Source organism: Rhinopithecus roxellana, chromosome 8 (assembly GCF_007565055.1).
Source record: "Rhinopithecus roxellana isolate Shanxi Qingling chromosome 8, ASM756505v1, whole genome shotgun sequence".
Taxonomy (NCBI): Eukaryota; Metazoa; Chordata; class Mammalia; order Primates; family Cercopithecidae; genus Rhinopithecus; species Rhinopithecus roxellana.
This window is the reverse complement of record NC_044556.1, coordinates 8,810,895-8,834,195: the sequence shown is the minus strand read 5'-3', so window position 1 is coordinate 8,834,195 and position 23,301 is coordinate 8,810,895. Positions and strand designations below refer to the sequence as shown.

The 23,301-nt window shown below is 49.8% G+C and overlaps 2 protein-coding genes and 1 pseudogene across 9 annotated transcripts; 2 read left to right on the top strand and 1 right to left on the bottom strand.

Moving 5' to 3' along the window:
* The first annotated feature begins 1,259 nt into the window (after positions 1-1,259).
* Positions 1,260-8,240, top strand: LOC104679472 (CD209 antigen). 6 transcript variants are annotated; one of them, XM_030937071.1, is made up of 8 exons: positions 1,260-1,389; positions 1,490-1,549; positions 2,397-2,468; positions 2,844-3,338; positions 3,764-3,915; positions 4,630-4,742; positions 5,385-5,454; positions 7,886-8,240. In XM_030937071.1, exons 1-7 carry the CDS (start codon positions 1,344-1,346, stop codon positions 5,410-5,412), a joined length of 966 nt encoding a protein of 321 aa, XP_030792931.1. In that variant the 5' UTR covers positions 1,260-1,343; the 3' UTR covers positions 5,413-5,454; positions 7,886-8,240. The 6 variants fall into 6 exon arrangements, with proteins under 6 accessions (XP_030792931.1, XP_010383359.2, XP_030792930.1 ...); XM_010385057.2 differs by lacking the exon at positions 7,886-8,240 and adding an exon at positions 5,597-5,715; XM_030937070.1 differs by lacking the exon at positions 5,385-5,454.
* Positions 6,981-7,795, bottom strand: LOC104679473 (annotated as a pseudogene).
* A 5,401-nt stretch (positions 8,241-13,641) lies between the features above and the next one.
* Positions 13,642-20,554, top strand: LOC104679474 (CD209 antigen-like protein 2). 3 transcript variants are annotated; one of them, XM_010385059.2, is made up of 7 exons: positions 13,642-13,760; positions 13,897-13,983; positions 14,925-15,008; positions 15,666-15,752; positions 16,179-16,330; positions 17,365-17,477; positions 19,176-19,379. In XM_010385059.2, exons 1-7 carry the CDS (start codon positions 13,715-13,717, stop codon positions 19,375-19,377), a joined length of 771 nt encoding a protein of 256 aa, XP_010383361.1. In that variant the 5' UTR covers positions 13,642-13,714; the 3' UTR covers positions 19,378-19,379. The 3 variants fall into 3 exon arrangements, with proteins under 3 accessions (XP_010383361.1, XP_030792926.1, XP_030792928.1); XM_030937066.1 differs by lacking the exons at positions 14,925-15,008; positions 19,176-19,379 and adding an exon at positions 20,250-20,554; XM_030937068.1 differs by lacking the exon at positions 14,925-15,008.
* Positions 20,555-23,301: the final 2,747 nt, after the last annotated feature.

The following is a 23,301-nucleotide window of genomic DNA, read 5'->3' as shown; positions in this document are numbered from 1 at the left end:
ACCTCATTATCATGTGAAATGTTACCATTAGGAGAAACTGGGTTCACAATGGGGATCCCAAGGTGAGGAATTTACATATGGGAAATCTCTTTCCTACATTTGCAACTTCGCTATAAACCCAAAATTATTCTAAAATTAAAACATTTTAAGAATACAAAGTAAAGATCAGGTCAAAACCACTATTTGATTATGATACACATAGGTATTTCCATATTTAAATTGAGGTTTTTAACACATATGTGGTAAATGCACATCTCTATGATCAAAATATAGAACATTTCCAGCATACAGAAACTCCATTGTCAATCTCCACTGCTTCCTTCCTGATAATTCCCATTCTGAGTCTCCTTCAAAGGTTAGTTCTGCCTGTTCTCAAAAGTCACATAAAATCAAATCTTACAGTGTGTACGCACTCTGTCTTGGTCCTTTTCCTGTTTTGTGAGATTTATCTATGTTATTAAATGTATCAGTACTTAGCTTTTTCATTGCTGTATAGTATTCCAATCTCTAAATATGCCATATTTTTTATCATTCACCTGCTGGTGGGCACAGGGTTTATTCCAATTTCAGATCATTTTAAATAAAGCTGCTATGGATCTTTTCTTTCCTCTTTGGTACTGTTTCACTCTTTGGTTAACAGCATGCACTGTGGAGTAAAACTGTCTGGGTTCAAGTCTCAACACCACCATTTACCAGCTGTGTGACCTTGGGCCAGTCAGCTAACCTTGCAGTGACTCCTCAGTTTCCCCATCTGTATAATGGAGGTCATATGATCTACTGAAGGGTAGGAACATTAAATGAATGAGTTTATAAAGCTGTTGAAAAAGTACCTGACTATCCTAGGCATTAAATAAACAAGCAATTATGATTCTGCCCCAACTCCCAAAGTCAGCAAGAATTCCCGAAAATGAGGACGGCAGCAGCTCAAGGCAGGAAAGCCAGGAGGTCACAAGGGACAGTGCTTCCAGGAACTGGGGGTGCTACCTGCCCACCCTTGCCCTAGGTGGAGGGGTTGTAACACAGTAGCTTTCTCTTACAATTTATCAGATTTCATTAAAAGCATCCCACTGCTCAGCCATCCATGAGTGGACCAGTCCTTCTCCCTGTCAACCCCAAACCATCACCCACCCCCTCCCTGAAATTCTTGAAATTCACCCCCTCCTGAAAGATCCAGCCCATCTCATGCTCTGATCCTTTCCACTAGCCTTTTGGGTGACAGATACCTACCCAACTTCCTGTTTCTCTTCCTGGAGGAGTCTAGATTTAGGAAGTAAAGATCACAGGATGGGAAATAAAAGCTCCGGCCCCCAGGAGTTCTGGACACTGTGGGAGAGTGGGGTGACATGAGTGACTCCAAGGAATCAAGACTGCAGCAGCTGGACCTCCTTGGTGAGGCTGGGTTGGGACACTGGGATTCTGGGAAGGGGGAAGGGATGGCCAGCCCTGGCCTCAGCCTGCCCAGGCTCTGAGTTCACGTCTATCCATTCAGAGGAGGAACAGCTGGGAGGCGTTGGATTCCGACAGACTCGAGGCTACAAGAGCTTAGCAGGTAGAGAGGAGTTAGCAGCTTGGGAGGAGAGAAGAGAGACTCCTGGACTCCTGGGTCCTGAGGAGCTGGACACTGGGGCCTGGACTCTTGGGTCCTGGGGATGTGGGGCTGGGGGCCTGGACTCCTGGGAACTGGGGAGGTTGAGTTTGGGGCCTGAATTCCTGGTTCCTGGGAAGGTGGAGGCTGGGGCCAAGACTTCTGGGTTCTGGGGAGATAGAAGTTGAAGCCTGGGTTCCTGGGTCCTGGGGAGGTAGGGTCAGGGGCTAGACTCCTGGGTTCTGGAGAGGTGGAGGCCTGGGCCTGGACTCCTGGATCATGGGGAGGTGGGGACTTGGGCCTGGGTTCCTGGGACCTGGGGATGTATGGGCTGGGACCCAGATTCTTGGGTGTTGGGGAGGTGGGAGCAGGTACCTGGGTTACTGGGACCTGGGGAGGGGAAGGCTGGGTCCTGGGTTCCTGGGTCCTGGGGAGGTGGGGGCTGGGAGCCTGGGTTCCAGGGACCTGGGGATGTAGAGGCTGGGGCCTGGATTCCTGGGTCCTGGGGAGGTGGAACCAGGTACCTGGTTCCTGGGACCTGGGGAGGGGTAGGCTGGGGACGGGGTTTCTGGGTCCTGGGGAGGTGTGAGCTAGGGCCTGGATTCCCAGGTGTTGGAGTGGAGGCGACTGGGACTGGGATTTCTGGGTACTGGGGAGGTGCGAGCTAGGGCCTGGATTCCCAGGTGTTGGAATGGAGGGGGCTGGGGCTGGGGTTCCTGAGTCCTGGGGTGCTGAGGGATTTAGGCCAGGCTCCCCCTGGGCCAGGCTCAGGTGGGGACACTGACAGGCTGACGCATGTATCCTCTCTCAGGGTGTCTTGGCCATGGCCCCCTGGTGCTGCAACTCCTCTCCTTCACACTCTTGGCTGGGCTCCTTGTCCAAGGTCAGGCGCAGGTTCTGAGGCTCTGGGGTCCCCAGGCCTGGCTTTTGGCTGTGGACACAGCCTGGGGCAGCCCAGTCTGGGAGGGAGGTGGGGTTAAGAGTCAAGGTGTTGTCCCTGGGGGTTTGTAGGGGCCTCTCCCACAGCTCCTCCCCACTGTAGGGCAGGAGAGGAGAGGGAGGAGGAGGAGAAGGAGGGGAAGAACCTGGCTCTCCTTGGCCTTCTGTGCTGCCTTCTCCGGGTGTCAGTTTTCCTCATCTTCAAAGGCGATTAACGGAGACCTTGGCTGTCACAAATGATATCCCTATGGGGCTCAGTTCAGGGCTTGGCACACAGTAGGTGTTTAATAATTGCAGTTCCTTTTCTTTCTTGACCCAGTGTCCAAAGTCCCTAGCTCCCTAAGTCAATCCAAACAAGACGCGATCTACCAGAATCTGACCCAGCTTAAAGCTGCAGTCAGTGATCTCCCAGAGAAATCCAAGCAGCAGGAGATCTACCAGGAGCTGACCCGGCTGAAGGCTGCAGTGGGTGAGCTTCCAGAGAAATCCAAGCTGCAGGAGATCTACCAGGAGCTGACCCGGCTGAAGGCTGCAGTGGGTGATCTCCCAGAGAAATCCAAGCAGCAGGAGATCTACCAGGAGCTGACCCGGCTGAAGGCTGCAGTGGATGAGCTTCCAGAGAAATCCAAACTGCAGGAGATCTACCAGGAGCTATCCCGGCTGAAGGCTGCAGTGGGTGATCTCCCAGAGAAATCCAAGCAGGAGGAGATCTACCAGAAGCTGACCCAGCTAAAGGCTGCAGTCGATGGGTTGCCAGACAGGTCCAAGCAACAGGAGATCTACCAGGAGCTGATCCAGCTGAAGGCTGCAGTGGGTGAGTTCCTGGAACCAGGGCTCTTTGGGCCTGAGATGGTCATTGTGTGGTGTGAGTTTGCTTGTCACTGACCCTGTCTGAGCCACAGTTTCTTCATCTGTGAAATGAGAACACAGGGTAACTGTGATGATGGCACTCGGTGCTTACAGTGGGCCGGGTACACAGTAGGCACTGAATTAAGCCAGTATCCTGCCTTCTGTTCTAAGTTCTAAAGCCCCGACTTCTCCTAGTCTGGAGGAGATGGGGCCAGGACTCCTGGGTTCTCATGGGAATTGGGGAGGGTCTCGGGAAGTGGGGAGGGGAATGGTCCACCCAGCGTGGACAGTCAAGGAAGTGCTCCGACTCTCAAGACTTTGAAGGCTGGGCAGATACAGGAATATGGGCAACCTCATCTGAGCCCAGCCCTGACCAGCCTCCCCCAACAGAACGCCTGTGCCGCCCCTGTCCCTGGGAATGGACATTCTTCCAAGGAAACTGTTATTTCATGTCGAACTCCCAGCAGAACTGGCACGACTCCATCACCGCCTGCCAGGAAGTGGGGGCCCAGCTCGTCGTCATCAAAAGTGCTGAGGAGCAGGTACACCTGGTGGGGGTCCCCGTCCTGGCCTGGGGCATGGCTTCTGGCTAACCAGGGAGGAGGTGCTCAGAGAGGATTTTGCAGAAGAGAGGCTTTGCTCCACTTAAAAAGATGGGAGGAGAAGGCTATGAATGAGGGAGTCCCAGGTACCCTTAGAGCAGATACAAGCCAAGTCTGAAGATATGTGAAAGCTCTGGGGAAAATAAAACTATAAGTAACTCCCAGAGGCATGCCACAAGTGGTTAACAACCAGCTCTGTGGGGGAAAATGTCCTGATGCGTCGTGTTTGCCAATTTCCCTGGTGTAAATATTCCAGGGCGGCGGATTTCAAGCTGTCAATGTGATGTCACTCAGTGCAGAGCTGAAAGGAGATGTGCATGAACAGCAATTAGGAAATGGATGTGGCTCCAATACATTAAGCCCAGTTATGAGTAAATGTGTGCAGACATGCACAGAATGTACAAAATGGATAAACACGCAGTGTTAGCAAGAGTGTGTGAGGAGAGGCCAGCTGCGCACGGATGTGTGCACATCAGGGCACATGGGCTGTGGGATACACATGTGAGAGGGACTCAGACACGAGGGGACTCAGGACCCAGTGTACCGGAAGGCTGAAGGTTAGCCTACAAGCAGAACTTCCTGCCAAGAGATGGGGAGACAGAACCTGGAAAATGGGAAGCAGAGCTCCCTCCTGACTCCTCCTCTACCCTCCAGAACTTCCTACAGCTGCAGTCTTCCAGAAGTAACCGCTTCACCTGGATGGGACTTTCAGACCTAAATCAGGAAGGCACATGGCAATGGGTGGATGGCTCACCTCTGTTGCCCAGGTAGATCTCAGAAGGGGCATCCCATCCACTGGGGCTGGGGCTCTGCAACTCTGACTTGAACTTTCCCTGGGGATCCTCCCCAATTCCCTGACACTCTAGACCCAAGAATCTGGGAGTTTTACTGAGTTGAGGAAGGTGGTCTTCTTACCCACCTCCAGACAGCATAGCAGGTGCCTAAAATTCCACCAGCAGAGCTGCAGGACGAGCTTACCCCGTGGGTGGGTGTGTTAAAATATAGTGTATTAATAGGAAATCTGAGGTCTAGTAAGGCCACCAGCTCAGGAGACACCTACCATTGTGAGTAGCTTCTCATATACACACATCACAGCTGGGAGCCACCTGGGGAAGCACCAGGGTCTGTTATGAGGCAGAGTGGTGGGGAGGCGTGACTGTGGGCCAGAGCCTTTGTTGTGGTTTGTATGGAAAGCAAAGGTCAAGGCCAGGCGAACAGGCTGAGGATTGGGAAGTATGAAGCATTTGTGGGCCCTGGGGCACAGGGGCTGCCCCTAGCTGTCTAACATCTGGCCTCGGGTTGATCAGCACAGGATAGTGGCTTGGAGTACAAGAGCCCAGTAAGGCAGGTGGCTGGGGGTGTGGACTCCAGATTGGTTGGTTTGTATTTGAAAATCACACCCTCAATAGGTGGAGTCCACCCAAGGACAGGTTGTGAGAAGAGAGGCAGGAATCCAAGGCACCGTGAGTCAGTCATCAGGTATGCAGAGGGGTTCATGTCCAGCATAAACACGTAGCGCAGATGTTAAAGCACCAAGATGACAGAAGGTAGAAACACAGCTCATGTAGCCGGGGCGGGGGGAATTGGGGACAGAGTCTCACATTCTGCATGGGCTTTGCAGCTTCAAGCAGTATTGGAACAAAGGAGAGCCCAACAATATTGGGGAGGAAGACTGTGCGGAATTTAGTGGCAGTGGCTGGAACGATGACAAATGTAATCTTGCCAAATTCTGGATCTGCAAAAAGTCCGCGGCCTCCTGCTCCGGGGATGAAGAACGGTTGCTCTCCCCAGCCCCTACCACCCCAAACCCCCCTCCTGAGTAGCAGAACTTCACCCACTTTTAAGCTACAGTTCCTTCTCTCCATCCTGCGACCTTCACACAATCTCTGGGACTATTCTCTGTCAGATTCTTTCTCCTTTAGAAGGCTGGGTCCACATTCTGTCCTTGTCATGCCTCCAAGTTCCCCTGGTATAGAGCTTGCTTTTCTGGCCCATCTTTGGAGCTTTATGAGTGAGCTGGTGTGGGATGCCTTTGAGGGGGTGGACTTGTGTGCCAAGAATCCACTCTCTCTTCCTTTTGGAGATCAGAATATTTGGGTTGCCATGTGTAGCTTCTATGTCCCCTGGGGCGTTATCTCATATATGCAAACCTACAATCTGTTCAACTTCCACCTACCATCTCCTGCTCCCCTTTGACTGGGGACTTACTGGTTGCAAGAGCTCATTTTGCAGGCTGGAGTACCAGGGAATTAATTCCCCCAGTCTACCAATGGCACCCAGAGAGGGCATGGAGTCTCCACACAACCGCTCCCACCTCCCACATCTTCCTTTGTCTTATACATGACTTCTATTTGGCTGTTTCTAAGTTGTATTCTTTATGTTATTATTATTATTATTATTTTTTGAGGTGGAGTTTCGCTCTTGTTGCTCAGGCTGGAGTGCCATGGCGCAATCTTGGCTCACTGCAACCTCCGCCTCCCGGGTTCGAGTGATTCTCCTGCCTCAGCCTCCTGAGTAGCTGCGATTACAGTTATGTGCCACCAGGTCTGGCTAATTTTTTGTATTTTTAGTAGAGATGGGGTTTCTCCGTGTTGGTCAGGCTGGTCTCCAACTCCCAACCTCAGGAGATCTGCCTGCCTCGGCCTCTCAAAGTGCTGGGATTACAGGTGTGCGCCACCGCACCTGGACTATTATTTTTTTGTAAGAATAAAACAGGTTTATTTGGATTTGGGACTCTGAATAGTTCTGTCTCTGCTACCTGATCTCCTCCTGCCATGACTTCAGGACCTAGAGAACTTTGGCTCCAGCTGTGAAGGCTCCTGCAGTTCTGGCTCCGGCTGCACCGGCCCCTGCTGTGGTCACTATTTCTTCCTCTACTTGGTGAACTGTACCTCTCCTGGGCGCGGTGTGCACACCCAGCTAATTTTTGTACTTTTGGTAGAGACGGGGTTTCAACATGTTGGCCAGGATGGTCTCTATCTCTTGACCTCGTGATCTGCCCGCCTCAGCCTCCCAAAGTGTTGGGATTACAGGCCTGAGTCACCGCGCCCGGCCTCTCCCCACGTTCTTGAACTCGGGCAGCGCATTCTCATAGAAATCAAGGAACTGTTGGTAGGTTTCTTCCTTGCTGTACTCCAGGCTTGCGTCGGGGTCATAGTCATCACTCCTGCATTGCTCCATTCCAAACGCTGTAAACATGTTCTTAATAAGAAGGGTAGGACTGGATGTTGGGAAATTATGTTTACGTGAACATCTATCTCCAAATCTGCAAGGTCCTGTTTTACTGTAGAAGGGACAATTAGCTCGATCCTTCTCCATGACTCTGAAATCCAAGGCGGAGTTCCGGGTTTTGCCATGTGGCGCCATCTTCCAACTCATTTTCAGCCTGATCCAGCATCTTCTGGACAGCTTCCTGTTTTTCTTTCTTCTCCTGTCGTTTCTGTTCCTCTTCTTCTCTTTCCTCTGCTGTTCTTCCCATTGTTCCTTTAACTTTCGCTCTTGTTCTTGCCGTTTTCTAGCCGCCTCTTCCTCTTCCTTCTTTATTCTGAATTCTTCCTGTGCCTTCTGCTCAGCAATTGCTCCTTATGTAATCTTTGCCTCTGTCTTCCCCATAGCTTTTCTAGTTGTTGGTTTTCAATAAAAGTGTCCTCCTCCTTCAGTGAGAGTCCTGAGTCCCTCAGTGGAGCAAGTTCCTGCCGGCGTTTCTTTCGTTTCTCCTTCTTCAGGGCGGGCCTGTACTTTCTGTGGCTTGGTTTCTCTGGAAATGTCATCTTCTCCGGCGCAGCCATCTTGCCAGCACCGCCCCACCCCTCTAGTTGTATCCTTTATAATAAACTGGTAAACATTGTAACCGCAGATCCAGCCCAATCTGGTTCAACTTTGTGTAATAAAATGGCGAGTTGTTTTTCAGTTGCCGTGGACCCCCAGGTTGCAAGTTACGTACCCTGGGCATGCCCAGATGAACCAAGTGTACAGATCCAGGCGGAACCTAAGTGCTCAGATGGAGGAACAGGGACTGAGTTAAGAAGTGGACACCACGTGGCATGATCTGTGATCCAATCAAATTGAGCCCTGGCATCACTCCAGGGCATGATCCAATCAGATCAAGCCTCCTGAATCCCCTCATTACAAGATCCAATCACATCATGCCTCACTACCCTCTGTGTATAAAATCTGCCCCAGCCCCCAGCTTGGAGAGACAGATTTGGACCAGACTGGTGTCGCCTTGCTTGGCTGCCTTGGAATAAATTTTTCTCTCTACAAAACCCCAGTGCTTCAGTGTTTGATTTTCCACTGTGAGCCAGGGAACTGACCCAATTTAGTTCAGCAACAGCATAAGCAAAATGTTTTCCTGAGTTCTCTAAATAATTCTAGGAAATTACTGAACTTAAGATAGGCTTATCGGAAGCCCCAGTTTTTTGCCAGCCTGGCATAAGTGTGGGTAGACAGTGTAAAGGCACTGTCTTTGCACCTGGCATCTGAAGCGGGGTCAGTCTTTTGGGATCTAGTCCTTTAACTTGTGGAATGTGGTGCTAACTCCAGGAAGCTAGTGTTAGAATTAGAGAATTTTTTTGGTGTAAATAAGACCCCACAAACATCACTTCCCTTCTACTGATGTTGATCCCAAAGATGCTCCTTCATAAACAGCTTGTAAGCTAAATTCCATCTTACTTAGAGTTGACCTTCAACAGGCAGAGGAACTGTGAGGCTTGTTCTGTGTCGGCTCCCAGAGGCTCCCAGGGGAATTGGGCCCAGTTGCCCTTTTCAGCTCATTGGTGCCTTTGCATTGGGTTCTTTCCTTTCCCTACCTGCTCCTCTTCATTCTCCCCATCCCCTGCTGGTGCTTCTTGGAATCTCCTCCCAGATAAGCTACTTATATCAAAATCCTTGTCTCAAGCTCTGCACTGGAGGAAACTCAAGCCAAGCTTATAATATATTTTGATAACTACCAGGCATGGCTCTTTTCGTGTGTGAGACAAGGTCTTGCTCTGTCACCCAGGCCGAAGTGCTGAGGTGCAATCATGACCTACTGTAGCCTTGACCTCATGGGCTCCAGTGATCCTCCCACCTCAGCCTTCTGAGTAGCTGGGACCACACTTGTACATCATCATATCTAGCTACTTTTTAAAAATTTTTTGTAGAGATGGGGTCTCACTGTGTTGCCCATGCTGTTCTTGAACTCCCAGGCTCAACTCATCCTCCTGCCTCAGCCTCCCAAAGTGCTGAGTTTACGGCATGAGCCACTATGTCCTGCCTGGTCATGGCTCTTCTCTATCAAAATGTTCTCAGGTATTCTTATGCAATTTTTGGATGATTTTTGAAACTACTCTGGCTTTAAAGGTTTTCATTTATTTGTGGAATAAGTCACGTGTGCACACAGAACCAAAACGTATCAATCTCTACAGTGAAAACTAAAGCTCATTCCGTCCCCATCTTCCCATCTCAAGAGGTTACTGTCCCCACTTGTACCTTTGCTATTTATTCCCAAGTAAAGAATATAACCTCTTTATTATATTCCAAATAATGAGCTTGTCAAGTTTGTTTTAAAATCTGTTTGGAAATCCTTCAATAGAATTTTGAAAATCTATCTGTGGAGTAGGTGGAGCCCAGAGGATTTTTATTTTTTATTTTTATTTTTTGAGACAGTGTCTCACTCTGTTGCCCAGGCTGGTGGGCAGTGGTGCGATCTCAGCTGCCTGCAGCCTCTGCCTCCCAGGTTCAAGCAGTTCTCCTGCCTCAGCTTCTTGAGTAGCTGGGATTACAGGCACCCGCCACCACGCTCGGAAATTTTTTTGTATTTTTCGTAGAGACAAGGTTTCACCACGTTTGCCAGGCTGGTCTCGAACTCCTGACTTCAGGTGATCCACCCGCCTTGGCCTCCCAAAGTGCTAGGATTACAGGCGTGAGCCACCGTGCCCAGCCTATGAAATTTTATTTTCTTTTACAAAGTAGATTCATGTTGTTGTGCAACCATCACCACCATCCATCTCACAAACTTTTTCATCTTCCCAAGTGAAACTCTGTTCCCAGGAAACACTGACTCCCTGTTCCCCATTCCCCAGCCCCTGGCACCCACCATTCTACTTTCTGTCTATATAAATCTGACGACTCTACGGAACCTGTATGAATGGATTCATATAGCCTTTGTCTTATCATGACTGGCTTATTTCACTTAGCATATTGTCCTCAAGGTTCATCATGTTGTAGCATGTGTCAAAATGTCCTATGTCCTTTCTTTTTTTTTTTTTGAGACGAAGTCTCACTCTGTCGCTCAGGCTGGAGTGCAGTGGCGCGATCTCGGCTCACTGCAGCGTCTGCCTCCCGGGTTCATGCCATTCTCCTGCCTCTGCCTCCCGAGTAGCTGGGACTACAGGCATGCACCACCACGCCTGATGAATTTTTGTATTTTTTTCTTTTTTAGTAGAGATGAGGTTTCACCATATTGACCAGGCTGGTCTTGAACTCTTGACCTCGTGATCTGCCTGGCTTGGCCTCCCAAAGTGCTGGGATTACAGACGTGAGCCATTGCATCTGGCCACTGTCCTTCCTTTTTAAAGGATAAGTAATATTTCACTGGATGGTTATATCACATCTTGTTTATTCCTTCCTCTGTCAATGGACACTCAGATTGCATCCACCTTTGGGGTCTTGTGAATCACGTTGCTGTGAACATGAGTGTACAACTATCTTTTTGAGTCCTTGTTTTCAATTCTTTTTTTTTTTTTTTTGGTCAGGGTTTTCTTTCCCTCTGTTACCCAGGCTGGAATGCAGTGGACACAATCGAGGCTTCTTGCAGCCTCAACCTCCTGAGCCCAAGTGATCCTCCCACCTCAACCCCCTGGGACTTCAGGCATGCACCACCATGCTCAGGTAATTTAAAAAATTCTTTGTAGAGATGGGATCTCCCTGTATTGCCCAGACTGGTCTGGAACTCTTGGGCTCAAACAGTCCTCCCGCCTCAGCCTCGCAAAGTGCTGGGATTACAGGCCTGAGCCACCAAGGCTGGCCTTTGCTTTCTTATTTTAAATTTATTTTTATTTTACTTTAAGTTCTGGGATGCATGTGCAGAATGTGCAGGTTTGTTACATAGGTATACATGTGCCATGGTGTTTTGCTGCGCCCATCAACCCATTATCTAGGTTTTAAGCCCCACATGCATTAGGTGTTTATCTTAATACTCCCCCTCTCCTTGTCCCCCAAACCCCAACAGGCACTGGTGTGTGATGTTCCCTTCCCTGTGTCCATGTGTTGTCATTGTTCAGCTCCCACTTATGAATGAGAACATGTGATGTTTGGTTTTCTGTTCCTGTGTTAGTTTGCTGAGAATGATGGTTTCCAGCTTCATCCATGTCCCTGCAAAGGATATGAACTCATCCTTTTTTTACGGTTGCGTAGTATTCCACGGTGTATATGTGCCACATTTTCATTATCCGATCTATCATTGATGGACATTTGGGTTGGTTCCACATCTTTGCTATTTTGAACAGTGCTGCTATAAACATAAGTGTGCATGTGTCTTTATAGTAGAATGATTTATAATCCTTTGGTATATACCCAGTAATGGGATTGCTGGGTCAAATGGTATTTCTGGTTCTAGATCCTTGAGGAATCGCCACACTGTCTTCCACAATGATTGAACTAATTTACACTCCCACCAACAGTGTAAAAGTGTTCCTATTTCTCCACATCCTCTCCAGCATCTGTTGTTTCCTGACTTTTTAACGATTGCCATTCTAACAGGCATGAGATGGTATCTCATTGTGGTTTTGATTTGCATTTCTCTAATGACCAGTGATGATGAGCTTTTTTCATATTTGTTGGCTGCATAAATGCTTTCAATTCAAGGTGAGATTTGAGTGGAGACACAGAGCCAAACCGTATCAAGCATGGAATGTTTCTTCATTTGTTTGTGCCATCTGTGGTTTCTTTCAGCACTGTTTAGTAATTCTCCCTGTAGAGATCTTTCATCTTGGTGGTTAGATGCATTCCTAGATAATCTTTGTGTGTGTGGCTACTGTAAATGGAATTGTATCCTTTTTTTCCTCTTGAGATGGAGTCTCGCTCTGTCACCCAGGCTGGAGTGCAGTGGTGTGATCTCAGCTCACTGCAACTTCCGCCTCCCTAGTTCAAGTGAGTCTCCTGCCTCAGCCTCCTGAGCAGCTGGGATTACAGGCATGCACCACCACGCTGGGCTAATTTTTGTGTTTTTAGTAGAGACATCGTTTCACCCTGTTGGCCAGGTTGGTCTCAAACTCCTAACCTCAAGTGATCTGCCCGCCTTGGCCTCCCAAAGTGCTGAGATTACAGGCACGAGTCACCGCACCTGACTGAAATTGCTTTCTTGATTTGGCTGTCAGCTTGAATGTTACTGCTGTATAGAAATGCTATTGATTTTTGTACATGGATATTGTATCCTGAAACTTTACTGAAGCCATTTATCAGTTCCAGGAGCCTTTTGGTGGAATCTTCAGGGTTTCTCATGTATAAAATCATGTCATCAGTGAAGAAAGGTAGTTTGACTTCTTTTCCAGTGTGGATACCTTTTATTTATTTCTCTTGCCTGATTGCTTTGGCTAGGACTTCTGAGCTATACATATATATATCAGATACATATGACATATATATATATGCTGGTGACCACACAGGTTGTTCCAATTTGGAAAGAACCAAGTTTAGGAATTTGGGAACAATTCAAAGCCATTATGAATATTTTATTTCCTCCTTGATGCCATTTGACTGTCTTTTGGTGAACTGTCTTTGACCGTCATTGAGGCAGACTGTCTGGGTTCAAATCCCAGATGTCCCATTTGCTAGCTGTGTGACCTTGGGCCAGTTATATAACCTCACTGTGCTTTAGTATCCCCCATCTGCAAAACGGAAATCATACGATCTACCATCTGCAAAACGGAAATCATAGGGTAGGAAGATTCAAGTGAATGAGTTTATAAACTTACTAGAAAAGTGCTTGACTATCATAGGCATTAAATAAACAAGGAATTCTCGGCCGGGCGCGGTGGCTCAAGCCTGTAATCCCAGCACTTTGGGAGGCCGAGATGGGCGGATCACGAGGTCAGGAGATCGAGACCATCCTGGCTAACATGGTGAAACCCCGTCTCTACTAAAAATACAAAAATCTAGCCGGGCGAGATGGCGGGCGCCTGTAGTCCCAGCTGCTCCGGAGGCTGAGGCGGAGCTTGCAGTGAGCTGAGATCTGGCCACTGCACTCCAGCCCCGTCTCAAAAAAAAAAAAAAAAAAAAAAAAAAAAAACAAGGAATTCTGATTCAGCCTCAACTCCCAAAGTCAGCAAAAATTCTCATAAATGAGGGCATCCGCAGACCACAGCAACAAAGCCTGTGGTCAGGGAGGATGATGGTTCCAGGAACTAGGGGTACTGCCTGCCCATCCCTGCCCTAGGTGGAGGGGTATAACGAAGTCACTTTTCATTAGAACTTACTGGATTTCATTAAAAGCAACACACAGCTCAGCTATGGAAGGAGTGGACGAATCCTTCTCCCTGTCAACCTCAGACCATTCCCCACCAGCTCCTTGAAATTCCTGCAAAGTCAGGGCCATCTCATGCTCTGACCCCTCCCACAGGCCTTTTGGGTGTTATATCCCTACCCAGTTTCCTGTTTTTCTTCCTCAGTAAGAAGAGATTTAGGGAGTGAGAATCGCGGGGTGGGAAATAAGCATTGTGGTCCCCAGAAGTTCTGGAAATTGTAGGACGGTGGGGGTAACATGAGTGACTCCAAGGAACCGAGGGCACAGCCGCTGGGCCTCCTGGGTGAGGCTGAGCTGGGGCTTTGGGATCCTGGGGTGCTCTAGGATCCTGAGGTGCTTTGGGATCCTGGGGTGGGGAAGGGGATGGCTAGCCCTGGCCTCAGCCTGCCCAGGCTCTGAGTTCGTATTTATCCATTTAGAAGAGGAAGAGCTGATAACTAGCGGTATGAATTTTTTTCCAAGAGACTTTGGATTCCGGCAGACTCGAGGCTACAAGAGCTTAGCAGGTAGAGAAGGGTTAGTTGGAAGGGAGGAGAGAACAGAGCCTCCCAGACTCCTGGGTCCTGGTGAGCAGGTGGCTGGAGCCTGGACTCCTGGAACCTGGGGAGGTGGAGGCTGGGTCCTGAGTTCCTGGGTCCTGGGGAGCTGGTGGCTGAGGCCTGGACTCCTAGGACATGAGGAGGTAGAGGCTGGGTCTTGGGGAGGTGGGGGCTGAGACCTGGATTCCTGGGACCTGGGGTGGTGGGGGCTGGAGCCTGGACTCCTGGGTCCTACGGAGGCAGGAGCTGGGGCCTGGACTACTGAGATTTGAGGAGGTGGAGGCTGGGGCCTGGGTTTTGGGGTCCTGGGGAGGTGGGGGTTATGGGCCTGGGTCCTGGGGAGGTGGGGCCTGGGGGCTTGGACTCCTGGGTCCTAGGGAGGTAGAGGCTGGGGTCTGGACTCATGGGATGTGAGGAGGTGGGGGCTGGGATCTGGGTTCCTGGGTCCTGGGGAGGTAAGGGCTGGGGGCTTCACTCCTGGAACCTGGGAGGTGAGAGCTTGGTTCCTGGACTCCTGGGTCCTAGGGAGGTGGAGGCTGGGGTCTGGACTCCTGGATCCTGGAGAGGTGGGAGCAGGGTCCTGGACTCCTGCATCCTAAGGAGGTGGGGACTGGGGCCTGGACTACTGATACCTTAGGAGGTGGAGGCTGGGGCCTGGATTCCTGGGGGCTGGGGAGGTGGGGGCTGGGGCCTTCACTCCTGGGACCTGGGAAGTAAGGGCTGGGTTCCTGCACTCCTGGGTCCTGGGTAGGTGGAGGCTGGGGACTTGACTCCTGCCACGTGGCGAGTTGGGGCTGGGGCCTTCATTCCTGCCATTTGGGGCGGTGGGGCTGTGGCCAGGCTTTCCCTGGGCCAGGCTGAGGCTTGGGCACTGGCATGCTGGAACCAAGCAATCTTTTCTCCTGCAGGGTGTCTGGGCCGCACACCCCTGGTGCTGCCGCTCCTCTTCTTCACACTCTTCACCGGGCTGCTGGTGGCCATCCTTGTCCAAGGTCAGCAGCAGGCTCTGAGAGTCCTGGCCTCCCAGGCCTGGTTCTTCTGCTGTAGACGCAGCTGGGGGTGGCCAGTTCCAAGACGAAGGAAGGGCTAAAAGCTGGCCTTCTGTCCCTTTGGGTTTCCAGAGGCCTTTCCCCATGACCACTCTCATCTCCAGGGCAAGGGAGGGGAGGGGGACAGGAGAGCCTGTCCCTTCCCTGCTGCCTTCTCTGGGTGTCAGTTTTCCTTATCCAAAAAAGGATTTAAACAAGATTTTTTTTTTTTTTTGAGATGGAGTCTCGCTCTGTTGCCCAGGCTGGAGTGCAGTGGCCAGATCTCAGCTCACTGCAAGCTCCGCCTCCCGGGTTTACGCCATTCTCCTGCCTCAGCCTCCAGAGTAGTTGGGACTATAGGCGCCCGCCACCTCACCCGGCTAGATTTTTGTATTTTTTTTAGTAGAGACGAGGTTTCACCGTGTTAGCCAGGATGGTCTTGATCTTCTGACCTCGTGATCCGCCCGCCTCGGCCTCCCAATGTGCTGAGATTACAGGCTTGAGCCACCACACCCGGCCTAAACAAGATTTTTGAGCTCAGAAATGACGTCCTTAGGGGGACAATGTAGGGTGTGGCACACAGCAGGTGTTTAATCATTACAATTTCTTTCCTTGTCCCAGTCTCCAAGAACCCCAGCTCCCAGAGGCTGGAGCAGTCCAAGCAGGATGAGATCTCCCAGGACCTGTCCCAGCTGAAGGCTGCTGTGGGTGAGTGGCCAGATGCCAGGGGTCCTTGGGCCTGGGAGGGTTTCCACTGTGTGTGACTTTGCTTGAGTCACTAACCCTCTCTGAGCCTCAGTTTCTTCCTCTGTGAGATAAGAACACAGATTAACAGCGATGCTTGCACTTGGTGTTCAGTGGGCCAGGTACACAGTAGGCACTCAATCAAGCTAGTCTCTTGCCTTCTATTCTGTGCTCTAAAGCTCCGACTTCTCCTAGTCTGGGGGAGATGGGGCCAGGACTCCCAGGTTCTCATGGGGATGGGGGAGGGTCTCGGGAAGTGGGGAGGGGAATGGTCCACCCAGCGTGGACAGTCAAGGAAGTGCTCCGACTCTCAAGACCTTGAAGGCTGGGCAGATACAGGAATATGGGAAACCTCATCTGAGCCCAGCCCTGACCAGCCTCCCCCAACAGAACGCCTGTGCCGCCCCTGTCCCTGGGAATGGACATTCTTCCAAGGAAACTGTTATTTCATGTCGAACTCCCAGCGGAACTGGCACGACTCCATCACTGCCTGCCAGGAAGTGGGGGCCCAGCTCGTCATCATCAAAAGTGCTGAGGAGCAGGTACACCTGGTGGGGGTCCCCGTCCTGGCCTGGGGCATGGCTTCTGGCCAACCAGGGAGGAGGTGCTCAGAGAGGATTTTGCAGAAGAGAGGCTTTGCTCCACTTAAAAAGATGGGAAGAGAAGGATATGAATGAGGGAGTCCCAGGTACTCTTAGAGCAGATACAAACCAAATCTGTACATGTGTGAAAGCTCTGGGGAAAATATAAACTATAAGTAACCCCCAGAGGCATGCCACAAGTGGTTAACAACTGGCTCTCTGGGGGAGGAAGTCCTGATGTGTCATGTCTGCCAATTTCTCTGGTGTAAATATTCCCATGGTGGCTGATTTCTTTCTTTTTTTTTTTTTTTGGAGACGGAATCTCGCTTTGTCACCCAGGCTGGAGTGCAGTGGCGCGATCTCGGCTCACTGCAAGCTCCGCCTCCCGGGTTCACACCATTCTCCCGCCTCAGCCTCCAAGTAGCTGGGACTACAGGCGCCCGCCACCACGACCGGCTAATTTTTTGTATTTTTAGTAGAGATGGGGTTTCACCGTGTTAGCCAGGATGGTCTCAATCTCCTGACCTTGTGATCCGCCCACCTCAGCCTCCCAAAGTGCTGGGATTACAGGCGTGAGCCACCGCGCCCGGCCAGGTGGCTGATTTCAAGCTGTCAATGTGATGTCACTCAGTGCAGAGCTGAAAGGAGATGCACATGATCAGCAATTAGGAAATGGTTGGATCTGACTCCAATACATTAAGCCCAGTTATGAGTAAATGTGTGCAGACATGCACAGAATGTATAAAATGGATAAACACGCAGTGTTAGCAAGAGTGTGTGAGGAGAGACCAGCTGCGCATGGATGTGTGCACGTCAGGACACATGTGCCGTGGGACACACATGTGAGAGAGACTCAGACACGGTGGGGCTCAGGACCCAGTGTACTGGAAGGCTGAAGGTTAGCCTACAAGCAGAACTTCCTGCCAAGAGATGGGGAGACAGAACCTGGAAAATGGGAAGCAGAGCTCCCTCCTGACTCCTCCTCTACCCTCCAGAACTTCCTACAGCTGCAGTCTTCCAGAAGTAACCGCTTCACCTGGATGGGACTTTCAGACCTAAATCAGGAAGGCACGTGGCAATGGGTGGACGACTCACCGCTGTCAACCAGGTAGATCTCAGAAGGGGCACCCTATCTACTGGGGCTGGGGCTCTGCAACTCTGACTTGAACTTTCCCTGGGGATCCTCCCCAACTCCCTGACACCCTAGATCCAAGAATCTGGGGGTTTTTACTGAGTTGAGGAAGGTGGTCTTCATACTCACCTGCAGACAGCATGGCAGGTGCCTAGAATTCCACCAGCAGAGCTGCAGGACGAGCTTACCCCATGGGTGGGTGTGTTAAAATATAGTGTATTAATAGGAAGTCTGAGGTCTAGTAAGGCCACCAGCTCAGGAGACACCTGCCATTGTGAGTAGCTTGTCATATTGACAGATCCCTAGAGAGAGGACACATCACAACTGATGAAGCACCAGATGGGTCATGAGACAGAGAGGGGGCAACTGTCAGCCAGAGCCTTTATTATAGATTCCGTGGGAAGGAACAGACAGGGCCAGGCAAGGAGGCTTAGGATTGGCAGGTATGAATCCTATATCGGCAGGCTCTGCAGGGGTAGGTTCTGTCCCTAGCTGTCTGACACTTGGCTCAGGCAGGTCACCTGAGGCCAGGAGTTCGAGACCAGCCTGGCCAACATGGTGAAACCCCGTTTCTACTAAAAATACAAAAAGTAGCCGGATGTGGTGGCATGCGCCTGTGGTCCCAGCTATTTGGGAGGCTGAGGCAGGAGAATCACTTGAACATAGGAGGTGGAGGTTGCAATGAACTGAGATCATGCCACTGCACTACTCCAGCCTGGGTGACAGAGTGAGACTCTGTCTCAAAAAAAAAAAAAAAAAAAAAAAGAAGATAGTGGGTATGAATGCAAGAGCCCAGTAAGGCAGGTGGTTGAGGGTGTGAACTCCAGACTGGTTGGTTTGTATTTGAAAATCACAACCTCAATAGGTGAAGTTCTTTCAAGGATGGGGTGCAGCAAGAGAGGCCGGAACTCAAGGCAACGTCACTCAAACACTATGGGGTGTGCAGAGCAATGTGTGTCCCGCATACACATGCAGGGAAGATATTAAAGAATCAAGAGGCCAGGCATGGTGGCTCACACCTGTAATCCTAGCACTTCGGGAGGCCGAGGCAGGCGGATCACCTGAGGTCAGGAGTTCGAGACCAGCCTGGCCAACATGGTGAAACCCTGTCTCTACCAAAAGTACAAAAATGGCCGGGTGCGGTGGTTCATGCCTATAATCCCAGCACTTTGGGTGGCCGAGACAGGCAGATCACGAGGTCAGAAGATCAAGACCATCCTGGCTAACACGTTGAAACCCTGTCTCTACTGAAAATACAAAAAATTAGCCGGGTAGCCCCAGCTACTCGGGAGGCTGAGGCAGGAGAAGGGTGTGAACCCAGGAGGTGGAGCTTGCAGTGAGCCGAGATCACGCCACTGCACTCCAGCCTGGGCGACTGAGTGAGACTCCGTGTCAAAAACAAAACAAACAACAAAAAATACCAAAAGTACAAAAATTAGCCAGGTCTGGTGGTACACGCTTGTAATCCCAGCTACTCAGGAGGCTGAGGTGAGAGAATCGCTTGAACCCGGGAGGCGGAGGTTGCAGTGACACGAGATTGCACCACTGCACCCCAGCCTGGGAGACAGAGCAAGACCCTGTCTCAAAAGAAAAAGCATCAAGATTTTGGAAGGTAGAAACACAGCTCATGTAGCAGGTGGGGGCAGAGGCTCACATTCTGTATGGGTTTTGCAGCTTCAAGCAATATTGGAACAGAGGAGAGCCCAACAATATCGGGGAGGAAGACTGTGTGGAATTTAACGGCAATGGCTGGAATGACGACAAATGCAGTGCTGCCAAATTCTGGATCTGCAAAAAGTCTGCAGCCTCCTGCTCCAGAGATGAAGGGGAGCTTCTCTCCTCAGCCTCTGCATCCCCAATTGCCCATGTGGCATAGTGGAACTTCACCACTTTTTTTTTTTTTTTTTTTTTTTTTTTGAGACGGAGTCTTGCTCTGCCACCCAGGCTGGAGTGCAGTGGCCGGATCTCAGCTCACTGCAAGCTCCGCCTCCCGGGTTGACGCCATTCTCCTGCCTCAGCCTCCCGAGTAGCTGGGACTACAGGCGCCCGCCTCGTCGCCCAGCTAGTTTTTTGTATTTTTAAGTAGAGACAGGGTTTCACCGTATTAGCCAGGATGGTCTCGATCTCCTGACCTCGTGATCCGCCCGTCTCGGCCTCCCAAAGTGCTGGGATTACAGGCTTGAGCCACCGCGCCCGGCCGGAACTTCGCCACTTTTAAGCCAGGGTTCCTTCTCTCCATCCTTGGACCTTCACAAAATCTCTGGGACTGTTCTCTATCAGATTCTTTATTTTTGTTTTGCTTTGTGAGACAGGGTCTCTGTCACCCAGGCTGGAATGCAGTGGCATGATCACAGCTCACTGCAGCCAACCCACCTCAGCCTCCTGAGTAGTTGGGACCACAGGCACGCATCAAGCCCTGCTAATTTTCACACTTTTTGTAGAGACAAGGTTTTGCTATGTTGCCCAGGCTGGTTTTGAACTCCTGAGCTCAGGCGATCTGATGGCCTTGGCCTCCCAAAGTGCTGGGATTACAGGCGTGAGCCGCTGTGCCTGGCCTCTGTCAAATTCTTCATCCCCATGGGCCTGGATCCAGTCTGTCCTTCTTCGGATGCCTCCAAGGTCCCCTGGTGTAGAGCTTGTGTTTCTGGTTCATCTCTGGAGCTTTGTAAGTGACCTGGTGTGGAATGCCTTTGGAGGGTGGGCTTGGTGTGTTCCATTAACCTACTCTCTCTTTCTTTTGGAGATTAGAGTTTTTGGATTGCCATGTGTAGCTGCTGTGTCCCCTGAGGCTTTATCTCATCCGTGCCAACTACCATCTGCTCAATTTCTGTCTACCAGCCCCTGCACCCCTTTGACTGGGGACTTACTGGTTGCCAGAGTTCGTCCTGCAGGCTGGAAGCACCAGGGAATTCATTCTCCCAGTCAACCAATGGCACCTAGAGAAGGCATGGAGGCTGGATGCAACCACTTCCACCCCCACATCCTCCTTTCTTTTATGCATCTCTTCCATTTGGCTGTTTCTGAATTGTATCTTTTATAATAAACTGGTAAACGTTGTAGCCACAGAAGTAGCCCAGTCTGGTTCAACTTTGTGTAATAAAATGGCCAGTTATTTTTCAGTTACATGGACCGCCAGGTTGCAAGGTACATACCTTGATCATGCCCAGATGAACCAAGCAAGTAGCCACAGGCAGAACCTATGTGTTCGATCCAACAAATGGGGACTGAATTAAGAAGCGGACACCACATGGTATGATCTATGATCCAATCAGATTGCACTCTGACATCATCCCATGGTATGATCCAATCAGATCAAGCCTCCCACATCACCTCGTTACATGATCCAATTAGGTTACACCTCACTACCCTCTGTATATAAAATCTGCAGCAGCCCCCAGCTCAGAGAGACAGATTTGGGCCAGACTCCTCTCTCCTTGCTTGGCTGCCTTGAAGTAAACTTTTATCTCTACAAAATCTGTGTTTAGTTGTTTGGTTTTCCATTGCATGTCGTAAACAGACCCGATTCAGTTCGGTAAGAACATAAGCAAAATGTTTTCCTGAATTCTGTGTCGTTCTAGCAAATTACTGGATCTGAAAGGAGTTGTGAATACCCCCAATTTTTGTTGGGCAGGCGGAAGTGTGGGTGGCCTGGGCATCCCCTTTGCACCTGGGATCTGAAATAGGGTTATTCCTGTGGGACCGGGATTTTTAACTTGTGGAATGTGGTGCTAACTCCAGGTGGCTAGTGTTAGAATTAGAGAATATTTTGGTGTAAAAAAGATGCTACAAATGCCACCTCCCTTCTACTATTGTTGACCCCAAGGACATTCCTTCATAAACAGCTTGCAGGCTAAATTCCATCTCATTTAGAGTCAACCTTCAACAGACAAGGGAACTGTAAAGCTTGTCTGTACCATCTCCCCGGAGTGCAGAGGCTCCCAGAGGAGCTGAGTCCAGTCACCCACGTGGGTCAGAAGCTCACTGATGCCTCTGAATCGGCTTTTTTCCTTTCCCTACTTGACCGTCTTCACTTTCCCCATCCTCTGCTGGTGCTTCTTGGAATCCGCTCCCAGATCACCTACTTGTATCCAAACCCTTGTCTCAAGCTCTGCATCTAAGGAAACCCAAGCCAGCTTATAATATTTTGATAACTACTAGGCATGGCATTGTGTGTGTGTGTGTGTGTGTGTGTGTGTGTGTGTGTGTGTGTGACAATCTCACTTCTTCACCCAGGCTGGAGTGCAATAGTGTGATCATAGTGGCTCACTGCAGCCTCGATTTCCCGAGCTCCAGCGATCCTCCCACCTCAACCTCCTGTGTAGCTGGGACTAGAGGCATGCACCACCACACAATTTTTTATTTCATTTTATTTTATTTTAGAGACAAGGTCTCAGTATGTTGCCCAGGCTGGTCTCGAACTCCTGGGCTCAAGAGATCCTCCTGCCTCAGCCTCCCAAAAAGCTGAGATTATAGGGAGAAGCCACCAAACCCTGCCCTGTTATGGTTCTTCTTTATTCAAAATGTTCTCAGCCACTCTTGTGAAATATTTTAGATGACATTTAAATTACTCTATCTTTAAACCTTTTATTTTGCTTTTTGAATGTCACCTGTGCACATGGAACTGAAACATCAAGCTCTACAGCAGAAACAAAAGCTGGCTCCCTCCTCATTCTCTGACCTCAAGAGGTTATTCTCCCTAGTTGCAACCTGTCTATCATATTCCAGATAATCCGCGTGTCAGGTTTGTTTTTAAATCTGTTTGGCAATCCTTCTATGGAATTTTGAAAAATCGATTTGTGAGCAGACAGAGCCTGAGGATTTTTAGGAACCTACTCCGTATGTCTGATACCGTAATGGTGAATACATGTCATTAGACATTTGTCCAAAACTGTAGAACGTAGGACACCAAGAGTGAACCCTCATCTAAACTACGGACTGTAGGTAGTAATGACAGGTCAATGTCAGTCCATCAATTGTAATAAACACACCACTTGGTTGGGCGTGGTGGCTCACACCTGTAATCCCAGCACTTTGGGAGGCCTAAGCAGGTGGATTGCAAGGTCAGGAGACCGAGACCATCCTGGCCAACGTGGTGAAACCCCGTCTCTACTAAAAAAAAAAAAAAAAAAAAAAAAAAAAATACAAAAAATTAGCTGGGCGTGGTGGCATGTGCCTGTAGTCCCAGCTACTTGGGAAACTGAGGCAGGAGTCTCTCTTGAACCCGGGAGGCGGAGGTTGCAGTGAGCTGAGATCGCGCCACTGAATTCCAGCCTGGGTGACAGAGTGAAACTCTATCTCTAAATAAAATAAATAAATAAATAAATAAATAAATGCACCACTCTGGTGGGGGATGTTGACAGTGAGGGAGGTTGTGCTTATGTGGGGATAGGAGGGATATGAGAACTCTCTGTACTTCACCTCGATTTTGCTGTGAACCTAGAACTACTCTAGAAACTAGAGTTTATTTTTAAAATGTATCTGGTCTTCCTTACAGAATGATTCCAATGAATAAGTGAACGAGGAATGAAGGAAATAGGATATCGCCATTAGACCATCCTATAAATAATTGCTTCAGGCAAGATCTAAACTTGAATGCCTTAATTCAACAAGTGAGATGGGAAAAAGAAACAGGAGTTTTGGATAACTCAAAGCACCTCCTCCTCACATATTTATTTATTCATTGCCATGGTGGTTTTAGCATATGTTCACACTTTTTTTCTTTAAATGAAGTCTCACTCTGTCAGCCAGGCTGAAGTGCAGTGGCGCAATCTCAGGTCACTGCAACTTCTGCCTCCCAAGT